Here is an 11,340-nt window from a genome sequence, read left to right on the forward strand (position 1 = left end):
CTGGCAGAGCCCCCCATCCCTGCCCGCCTACACTGGGATGCCTGCTCTACCATGTTCCAACACTGACCTGGGGGTGGCCCAATGGAAGCTGCCTCAAGTGCTTTCCTGACTGTGACTCCTAGACCAGCAACATCACAGCGAGCAGGGTCACCCCAGTAGATCTCAAGGGCCTTCGAGGTAGGTCTGGGAAGTTTAGCTTATGTCCTGTAGCCAAGCCCGAGTCTGGGGCCTGCTCCCACCAGTATCTCAGTCCTTGGCTGTTTAATAGCAGCAGCCCCAGTACTGCAGCGCCTCCTGGGGATGACAGAGTGCCTAGTTCTCTGTCCCACAACTCATGTCCTTCTTCCCCCTCCCTTTTTCTTTTTTTTTAAAAATTAAAGGCAGAGGTAGTCCCTGGGATGATAAAACCCCACCTAGGATGGCAGTATTGTAACTTAAAGAAGCAGTTAAATAAAAGTCTCCAGGAGTTGATTACAAAAAAAGAAAGAAAAGAAAGTGACTGATGAAGTTGAATAAATTAATGATATGGGTTATCCCACAAAGAACTTTCCTTCGCAGGCCGTCTTTGGTATTTGGCCAGCAGCATTTGTGAGTCTTCTCTCCACTCGGACTCTCCTACCCCTCCCCCCTCAGGAGAGAAGGCCATTGCCCAACGAGGCCCAGGCAGCTCATCCAGCTATGGGGGATGAGGAGTCAGACATCTTGACTTGGTGCTTGGAACTGTGCTGTGGCATGTGACAGCCTTGGCAGACCGTCCTGTTGCAGAAGGAGGACAACTTACAGGGACAGAAGAGCCAGCAGGATGCTCTGGGCTCCAACCCTGGGAGAGTGGGAGGTAGGTTTAAGACATGGAAGCCTCAGGCCTTCTCTCCAAACGTCACACGGCTGGCCCCTTTGCTCCAGTTTCTCTGTAGCAAAGAGGGGAGGGGGGTGGGGAGGGAGGCTCAGGCTGCTGCTGTCGGGCACTGAGACCCTCAGAGCTTCTTCAGACGGCTGTACATCTCTCTCTTGCTCCTTTCCCCGGCCCAGGTCCGGCTCTTGGTGCGGAACTTCTTCAGGTCTTCTTTAAAGTCCTCATGGTGCATGGGCCGGTAACTGGGGGGCTCGCAGTGAGACTGGCGGGAAGACAGGACGAAGTCAGGGCACACCTGCTTCATAAGCACAGTCCTGCGCCCTCCCTGCCGGGGGCTGCAAGGCTCTGCTCAGCAGGTTCTAGGGCCCTTCTGTGTGCAGGGCAAATCCCCAGACCCCTGGCAAGAAACATCCATGACCACCAGACATCTGGGTGTAGGGGCGGCCCCTACCCTCCAGAGAGTCCATCTTACCTGGCATTTCAGGAAGAACTCCTTATATCCGCCCTTCAGGACATATAGCTCCGGGTAATGGAGTTTGGGGTACTCGTTACCAAGCCGATCTCTCTCTCTCACATATCGGCACCTATAAAGGGGAAGGAAAGCCAAAGCGTGGCTAGCTCTACACAGTGAAAGCAGTGTTCCTTACACACATCTTCCCAACTTTACCTTCATTCTTGGAAACAATCAGTGTCAACTTGTGATTTCCTGGCCACGTTTTATCTTCAGGAATAGTGTTCACAGCCAGTGCCACCGCCTCGTATTGGCAGGTAGATGGTCTCTTCCCAACTTTTCAAGTTAAACAGCCCTAGCAACTGATCTCTGCCCAGGATCTTCCCTGCCACCACCAGCACCTAATCTTCGGTGACAGCTTCCCAGCCAGCTTCCCTCTGCATTCTCCACCCTCCATGACCAGTGTCTCTCCCTTACCTCCTTCTGAGCTTTGCTCCGGTCTCAGGGCACCTACTTGCATCCTGTACTAAAATGGACGATTGTGTAGTGTACTGTATACTCCTGTAGTTATGTGTGTGCAAATGCAGCAAAATATCACCAGTCGATGAAATCAGGGGAAGCATGCACTCTTTCTGAGCTTGAAATGGTTCCAAATAAAAAGGTGGCACAAGAACTTGAACCCAGCCCCATGAGAAAAGTCTCTCTTGGAACCTCCTAGTGAAGCTGCACTGCTCCCTGCCACCTCTGTCCCTGTTTGCTCAGCATTTGTCACAACCATCTTCCGTCTCTCCACTGGGACCTCCCCTGCGGCAGGTCAGTCCTGTTTGCTCACTGCTGTAACTTCATTGCCTCAATAGCCCCTGACATGTCCAGGCTGGCAGTCCTTTCTGAAGGGAACTAGCACAGATGGGCAGCTGTTTGGCCCTCCCCCTAGCTTTTTAATACCACCACTCACTTCTGACCCCATTTTCAGAACCAGTCCTGTCACCATTAGTGAGAGTGTGGAAAGATGTTGTTAGAGCATCAGAGTATTATTTTAAATCTGAAGTGATGTTATTTTATTGTAATTATACTTTCACTTATTTTGGTATAAAACTTATCTTTGTAGTAAACTATAACAGGGCCTTAGTCGCCAAAGCCCTAACAGAAGTTCTTATTAATAAGGGGTGGGGATGGGGGGGCAGGGGCATTTCTTTTCAACTCTAATGTGGCGATAACGTGAAGGTAACATAACCCACTCCTTGGCAAACGTGGATTTGACAAGTGTTCGAGAGCATCACATCAAGTTTTGCAGGGAGGATATGACACTTTTCTGGCATTTGCATAAGGAGCAACCACATTGTACCTGAAGGATGTCACCTGAGAACAGTAGCCCCATAGGTAGAAATAAGGACAGTGGCGGAAACTGGAAGAGCCAGAGTTTAATTCAATACAAAGGAAGACTGGACAGTGAGCCATGCCCAGCAGTAGCCAGGACTAACTCAGGAGTGAGGGTGATGAAGCAGAGGTCAGATCCTTGGGGGATGTTACACAGGGAACACCTATGTCACAGGCTGGACTGGGGAAGCCAGAAAGCCCTCCATGACGACTACTGTGAAACTGTTAGGGCAAGCCTATAAACTACACTCCAGGAAGCTGTTCATGAATCAACTGACTGCAAAACAGGTAAGGATTTGAGAGAATACCTGTTACACGTGAATTGATACTTTTACAAAACTAGGTATTTACACACCATGTGTGCAGGCTAAGGCATGGAAATGACATTCGATGTCATTGGTCCCACAATGTCGGTCCCACCGACATTCGATGGCGGTCCCACAAAAGCACCATGGGGGCCATGCCCTGGAGCCCACTCACATGCGAGGGCCTCGCTCAGAAGAAAACTCGCAGTGGAACACCACGATAACACGCTTGCCATCCGTAGGTACAATGGGCTTCTTGAGTAAGAAGTCTTCAACCTCCTCTTCCATGTGCAAGTTCACTGCACCCTGTGAAGGCACCAGAGACTCATGTTTCACACTCGCAGTAATGATTCTTCGAGAGTGGTCTTCAAATGGGCACCTCAAATTGTTATGACTGTGTGCACTGTATGAGTGGTATTTGTGAATGCCCGGGACTTTCACGGCCATGACAGTGGCAAACACTAACACTGTATTTAAAGTACCTCCTTACCGTATTTCAACACTATATTACTGGTTAAAAGATTAAAAGGGCATAACCAATTACTTTCTTCCTGGGAAAGTATGTTCCAATACCCACCTAACCAGGCAACTATAAATGTAAGAGGTATCACTAGGCTTGGCACAGGATGGGACATGTTGCCAGAGACTGGCTTCTCCTCATGGCTTCATATCCAGGCACGGCTTAGAAGTCAGTGGGTACCATTTAGAAATGCCCCTGATGGTGATGGTGATGGTCTGAGGGACAGAACAGGAAGCAGTTGCCGTACAGTGTGGTAGAGATTAGTGCAGACCAGGGAACATTCTTTCAGTGCACCAGGAGTCAAATGCCTTTCACGCCCACTGCTTCTTTTTATAATTCTTATAACCAGCATGTGAGCATTATAATGAGCAGCCAGGTGTCACCTCCCCCTTTAAAAAAAAAATCACAGATGCTGTCCAGGGCTCCGCTATGCCTCCCACAACAGCAGGGCTCGCCCACAAGCCTCAGGAATCCATACCTTGATGTGGCCTCCCTCATATTCATATGGGTACCGGCAGTCAATGATAACAAACTCTTTAATGAGGTTGGCAAACTTGCCACTCAAAACAGACGCTATCTGTGGAGAGAGAGCCAAGGAGAATCAACTCTGGCTGCCAGGAACAGGTAGATTCCATGTGTGGCAGGTTGCAAAAGGATGACTTACAATTTCTGGAGAGATGTATTTTAAATCCTGATGCTTTCCAGCAACTGTATGAAAGAGGTAACACTTTAAAAAAAAGAGAGAGAAAGAGAGAGAGAGAGAGAAATACTTAGCAAATCCAAGAGCTTAAAAATGCAACATTTTTATATTGCTTGCCTTCCTGGTAAGAGTCAGCTTGAAAAAAAAAAACAAACATTAATCTAATAGAATATGTTGGTTACTTGTCTAGGCACTTCATTAATATCCTGACACTGAATTTTCACACAGACCTATAAGGCACATTATCCCCATTTCCGTATGTCAAAGCTAGGTACCTTGTCCAAGGTGAGCCAGGAAGCAAGCCAGACTTGAATACAGAAACCTCAGGTGATTTCCTTTTTCTCCCGCTTTTGTTAGGAACCCTCACCTCAGCAGCCAGACTGTGTGCAGCACATAAAGGACACAGAGAGGAATGACTTCATTGTTTGCTGAGCACCTGCTATGTCCAGCATGGTGCTAGACATTGGAGGTGGAATGAGTGAGGCTGGGCCCAGCCTTGAGGGGGAAGGACGGGCACATCAGTAATTACTCACTAGGGCGGACTGGCCGAGTCAAGTGCTCACCCAATCCCGTGGCCATGTGTGGGGTCATTATGACAAACACAACCAACCACAGCTTAAATTCAGGTGCAAGCTTCTACCAGCAAGGACACACCACACCCAGGTCTTGGCTTGCTCCTCCCTTCAGACTAGAACTGTCTTCTATTTTTTTTTAATTTTATTTATTTTTTAACATCTTTATTGGAGTATAATTGCCTTACAATGGTGTGTTAGTTTCTGCTTTATAACAAAGTGAATCAGTTATACATATACATATGTCCCCATACCTCTTCCCTCTTGCGTCTCCCTCCCTCCCACCCTCCCTATCCCACCCCTCTAGGTGGTCACAAAGCACCAAGCTGATCTCCCTGTGCTATGCGGCTGCTTCCCACCAGCTATCTGTTTTACATTTGGTAGTATATATAAGTCCATGCCACTGTCTCACTTTGTTCCAGTTTACCCTTCCCCCTCCCTGTTGTCTTCTATTTTTCATCCACTTATTTCTCCCACATGGTTGAAATATCTAGCCCAGATCCAAACCTTCCCCAATCGCCTAGCTGAGACTGAGACAACCCTTTTTTATTCATTCATTCATTTATTTGGTACGCAGGCCTCTCCCTGTTGTGGCCTCTCCCATTGCAGAGCACAGGCTCCGGACGCGTAGGCTCAGTGGCCATGGCTCACGGGCCCAGCCGCTCCGTGGCATGTGGGATCTTCCCGGACCGGGGCACGAACCTATGTCCCCTTCATCGGCAGGCAGACTCTCAACCACTGCGCCACCAGGGAAGCCCAACCCTTTTATTTCTTAGTCTGCTGCTTTCACTGCACTGATGTTTACTTCAATCTACCATGTGATACATGTCCATGTGGCATGATGTCTTACTGACCATATGTTAAGTGTTTTGAGGGAAGGAACTATGTCTCATTTTGGAATCTTTGCCTTACACATAATAAGTGTTTCCATAAATGTCAGCTACATTAATACGTAAAAGACTGGTCTGGGCACCCTCAAGTCATATGTGGCTAAACAAGCTACTACTGACACAGGAACGTGTCACATTTCACCACAGCTCAAAGGCAGCCAACCTGTATCAGGCCATCAGCAGACCTTCCTCTGGACCTCCCTGAGGGCCTTTTCCCTCGAGGGCCATGCTCCTCTAGACAATGGAGAAATTTAGTCTCAATCCTGGACATTCTAAGAGGACCTTTTGATATATAGACTTATATACAGTGAGGCTAGAGGTTTATTTCTGCTTCTTTACACTTTTCTGCAGTACTGCTTTTATAATCACAAACACAGTTCCCAGAGAGCCTGGTCTTTGGGTTGGTGTCAAGGTGGCTGGTGGGTGGCTCCCTACTTGAAACCTCTGACCAGCATCAATAAGGTCTATAGTCCCACAGAGACTGAGATACACCTGATCATGAATGTGTTTCCTTATCTTAAAACAAATTTCAAACTGCGTCCCCTTGGCGGGGTGGGGTGGGCTGGGACGGAACCCCAGGAGCCACTTCAGGGAGGGAGGAAGGCTGAGGGGGGTCGTTTTAGGTACCCCCCTGCCAATCCTGCATCACAGAGCAGTTCTGCGTGCAATTACCTTGGAGAAGTCTCCTATAAGGTCCCTTGGGTCATTATCCAAAATATTCTCAATGGTCCCTTTTGGGGAAGATACCAGGCATAAAGACTGATGTAGAATCTGTAACAAATCAAAGGTGGAGAATGAGGCCAGGCTTCTCAACAGAACCTATGAAAACATTCACCTGGAACATGTCAGGAAGAAGAGACTGAAATGTGAACATCCATATTTAGCAAAAAGATACCTTTCTTATTTGACTGAATCTAGAGTGAAAAAAAGAATATGGGTTACTGACTAGGTATACTATTACTTGAACTGAATTCAATTCTAACTGAATTGCTCTGAAACTTCCTTTTTTTTTTTTTTTTAAAAAAAAAGGAGGATTAAAATTAGGGCTAAGTCTAAACAAAGTATTTCTTAGTTCTACCCACTGAGAAGCTCCAGGGTTGCAGTAAGTAGCCCCTAGGTCAGTGTGCTCTCTAAATAATACAGCTGACCCCTGAACAACACGGGGGTTAGGGTCACCATCTCACATCCCCCGAATTCAACCAACCACAGATCATGCAGTACCACGGTATGTATTTATTGAAAAAAATCTGCGTATAAGGGGACCTTCACAGTTCAAACCTATGTTGTTCAAGGGTCAACTGTATTTTCCACTAAAAGAAACCAGATCTTTTTGATTGACTCCAGGCTGGGACAAGAAATGTACAAGATAAACCTGGAACACTTTGTCATTAGTAGCAAGGAAGCACTCATATTTCAAAGGACACGTCAAAAGGGCTAATCGTGGGGAAGTAAGGATTTCTTTTATTCACTTAGTGTATTTTATATTTATTTATTTGGCTGCACCAGGTCTTAGTTGTGGCATGCAAACTCTTGGCTGCGGCATGTGGGATCTAGCTGCCTGACCAAGGATCAAACCTGGGCCCCCCGCATTGAGAATGTGGAGCCCTAGCCACTGGACCACCCTGGATTTCTTAAGCAGTACAGAAAAAACACGAAACATAAAAAGACTGATAAACATGTTTAAAAAAAAAAAATCAAGAAATTTTGTTCATCAAAAAAACAAGATTAGGTAAGAACAGGCAAGCCAGAGTTGGCAGATATGCATTCATCTCAATAAAAGATTCATCTCTGAATATATAAAGCATTCCCACAAATAAGAGACAACCCAATAGAAATATGGGCTAGAAACTTGGCTGAGTAACAGAGAAGAAAATCTAAGACCAAGAAAAATAACTATCAGGGAAATGCAAGTTAAAATCAGATACTACACACTCACCAGAATGGCTAAAGTTAAAGGGATGAACAACACCGGATACTACTGGTAAGGATGTGGAAGAACTGGAACTCTCACACACTGTTCTGAGTACAGCCAGCCCTCGGTATCTGTGAGACTGGTTTCAGGACACCCAAGGATGCTCATATAAAATGACACGTAGTACAGCTAGTGCTCAGTAAGAATGCATTGCAGGGGCTTCCCTGCTGGTGCAGTGGTTGAGAGTCCGCCTGCCGATGCAGGGGACACGGGTTCGTGCTCCGGTCCAGGAAGATCCCACATGCCACGGAGCGGCTAGGCTTGTGAGCCATGGCCACTGGGCCTGCGGGTCCGGAGCCTGTGCTCCGAAATGGGAGAGGCCACAACAGTGAGAGGCCCGCATACCGCAAAAAAAAAAAAAAAAAAAAAAAAAAAAAAAAAAAAAAAAAAAAAAAAAAAGAAAAAATTGCAAAGTTGGTTAAATCCATGGATGCGGAGCCCCCAGATATGGAGGGCTGACTGGACAACCACTTTGGAAAGCTACATGGCAGTGTCTGCTAAAGCTAAACACATGCCTAGCCTAGGACCCAGCAAGTCCACAAGAAAAGTGAAAGTGCATGTTTACAAAATAAATTGTATAAATACCATCAACTAGTATTTGACAAGGGAGCCAAGAATGCTCAATTAAGAGAAGATCAGTCTTTTCAATAATAAATCATGCTGGAAAAACGGAATATAAACATGTGAAAGAATGAAATTAGACCCCTATCTTACACTACTCACAAAAAATAACTTGAAATGGCTTAAAGACTTAAATGTGAGACAGGAAACCATAAAACTCCTAGAAGAAAACACAGGAAAAAAGCTCCTTGACATGAGTCTTGGCAATGACTTTTTTAGATTTGACCCCTAAGGCACAAGCAACAAAATAAAAAATAATTGAGACTACATCAAACTGAAAAGCTTCTGCCCATTAAAAGAAATCAACAAAATGCAAAGACAACCTACAGAATTGGAAAAAATATTTGCAAAACATATTATCTGATAAGGGGTTAATATCCAAAATATATAAGGAATCCATACAACTTAATAGCGAAAAAACAATCTTTTTTTTTAACATCTTAATTAGAGTGTAATTGCTTTATAATGTTGTGTTAGTTTCTGCTATACAACGAAGTGAATCAGCTATAGGTATACATATATCCCCATATCCCCTCCCTCTTGCCTCTCCCTCCCACCCTCCCTATCCCACCCCTCTAGGTGGTCACATAGCACCGAGCTGATCTCCCTGTGCTATACAGCTGCTTCCCACTAGCTAGCTATTTTACATTTGGTATTGTATATATGTCAATGCTTCTCTCTCACTACATCCCAGCTTATCCTTCCCCTCCCCGTGTCCTCAAGTCCATTCTCTACGTCTGCATCTTTAAAATAATCTGGTTTTAAAAAGTAGGCAAAGGACCTGAATAGACATTTCCCTAAAGATACACAAATGGCCAACAGGTACATGAAAAGATGATCAATATCACTAATCGTTTAGGGAAATGAAAATCAAACTATCGTACAATGAGATATCACTTCATGACTATAAGAATGGCTATCATCAAAAAGACAAGAGGGGGACTTCCCTGGTGGTGCAGTGGTTAAGAATCCGCCTGCCAGTGCAGGGTACATGGGTTCGAACCCTGGTCCGGGAAGAACACACATGCCGCAGAGCAACTAAGCCCATGTGCCACAACTACTAAGCCTGCGCTCTAGAGCCTGAGAGCCACAACTACTGAAGCCCGCGGCCCTAGAGCCTGTGCTCTGCAACAAGAGAAGCTACCGCAATGAGAAGCCCGAGCACCACAATGAAGAGTAGCCCCCGCTCGACACAACTAGAGAAAGCCTGAGCGCATCAACAAAGACCCAACGGAGCCATAAATAAATAAATAAGTAAATAAATAAAAATGGAAAAAAAAAGAGGGAACTCCCTGGCGGTCCAGTGGTTAGGACTCCACACTTTCACTTTGGGGGTCCGGGTTCAATCCCTTGTCGGGAACTAAGATCCCACAGTCCCCGCGGTGATGCCAAAAACAAAAAACAACAACAACAAAAACAAGAAACAAGTGTTGGCAAGGATGTGAAGAAAAGGGAACCTTTGTACAATACTGGTGGGAATGTAAAGTGGGATGGCCACTATGGGAAACAGTATGGACGTTCCTCAAAAAAATTGAAAATAGGGACTTCCCTGGAGGTCTAGTGGTTAAGAATCTGTGCTTCCAATGCAGGGGGCATGGGTTTGATCCCTAGTCAAGGAAATAACAGCCCACCTGCTGTGCAGTGCAGCAAACAGACAAAAAAGAAAAAAAAAAATCAAAACCAGAACTAACTAGGAGCCAACAATTCCACACCTGGGAATATATTAGAAGGAAACGAAAACACTATGTCAAAGAGATATCTGCACCCCCATGTTTAGAGCAGCATTATTTATAATACCCAAGAAATGGAAATAACCTAAGTGTTCATTGATGGATGAATGGATAACAAAGTTGTGATACACACACACACAATGGATTATTACTCAGCCATACAAAAAGGAGGCAATCCTGCCATTTGTGACATGGATGGACCTTGAGGGCATTATGCTAAGTGAAACTGAAATAAGTCAGACAGAGAAAGACAAATAACTATATGACATCACTTATATGGGGAATGAAAAAACTTTAAAAACACAATATAAACCATCACCACAACCACCAAAACAAAAACCAAACTCATAGAAAAAGAGATCAGATTTGTGGTTACCAGAGGCAGGCAGTGGGGGAGGGGGATTGGATGAAGGTGGTCAAAACGTACAAATTTCCAGTTATAATATAAATAAGTACCAGGGATGTAATGTACAACATGATGACTATAGTTAAGCCTGCTGTATGGTATATATGAAAGTTGTTGAGAATAAATCCTGAGTTCTCATCACAAGGAAATAAAAGTATTAAAATACCTAGAACTAACTGACAATGAAAAACACTACAATCAAAGTTGTGATACAAACCTAAAGTAGTGGGAAATTTATAGATCTACATAGAACAGGACACAAGAAAAATTAAAACTAACACCAAGGAAAAAAATTTATGGCCCTACTCCGTGGCCCAACAAGTAGGGAGCTTAGACTTCCACCCCTGCCCAGCTGTACTTAAGTGTCCCAATCTACTCCACTGGGATGGTGTCAGCAGAGGCCTAGAAGGGAGCCTGAACTCCCAATCCTGCCCAGCAAACATGAGGCTTGCCCCACCCTATGTGGCATATCAAGGGAACCTGAACACATCCCCATCTTCCTGCAGTACCAGAGGACTGACTGCTAAAACAGAAGAGTTACATAGCCTCATAATACCCAAAGAATATAGATATAACTGAAAAATCACTTGTCATACCAAGAACCAGGAAAATCTCAGCTTGAATAGGAAACGACAATCAACAGAAAGCCACACCAGAAACAGATGTTGGAATTGCCTGACAAGGATTTTAAAGTAGCCATTATAAAAATGCTTCAACAGGCAATTATGAACATGATTGAAACAAATGAGAAACAAGAACAGCAAGTCTCAGCAAAGAAAAAGAATCAAATGGACATTTTAGAACTGAAAGATACAATATCACAGTCCTTGAGCAAAAAAGAACCTGCACAACTAACCTCCTGGGGCTTCTTTGGACTAGCTGCCTCTTCGGGACTGGCCCCAGCCACGCTCTTGCTCCGCTTCCTATTTCCACGTGGGTACTG

The 11,340-nt window shown here is 45.1% G+C and overlaps 1 protein-coding gene across 2 annotated transcripts in view; it reads right to left on the minus strand.

Moving 5' to 3' along the window:
• Positions 1-974: 974 nt before the first annotated feature.
• Positions 975-11,340, minus strand: part of CDC25A (cell division cycle 25A) — a 25,416-nt gene continuing 15,050 nt past the window's right edge. For both annotated transcript variants that reach the window (XM_007446147.1, XM_007446146.1), the window contains 7 exons: positions 11,254-11,320; positions 6,341-6,439; positions 4,171-4,233; positions 3,985-4,083; positions 3,162-3,292; positions 1,326-1,437; positions 975-1,115 (listed from right to left, as the gene is read on the minus strand). In XM_007446147.1, coding sequence (XP_007446209.1) covers positions 975-1,115; positions 1,326-1,437; positions 3,162-3,292; positions 3,985-4,083; positions 4,171-4,233; positions 6,341-6,439; positions 11,254-11,320 — 712 coding nt within the window. The remainder of the gene's footprint in view (positions 1,116-1,325; positions 1,438-3,161; positions 3,293-3,984; positions 4,084-4,170; positions 4,234-6,340; positions 6,440-11,253; positions 11,321-11,340) is intronic.

Source organism: Lipotes vexillifer, unplaced genomic scaffold (genome assembly GCF_000442215.2).
Source record: "Lipotes vexillifer unplaced genomic scaffold, Lipotes_vexillifer_v1.1 scaffold491, whole genome shotgun sequence".
Classification (NCBI taxonomy): Eukaryota; Metazoa; Chordata; class Mammalia; order Artiodactyla; family Lipotidae; genus Lipotes; species Lipotes vexillifer.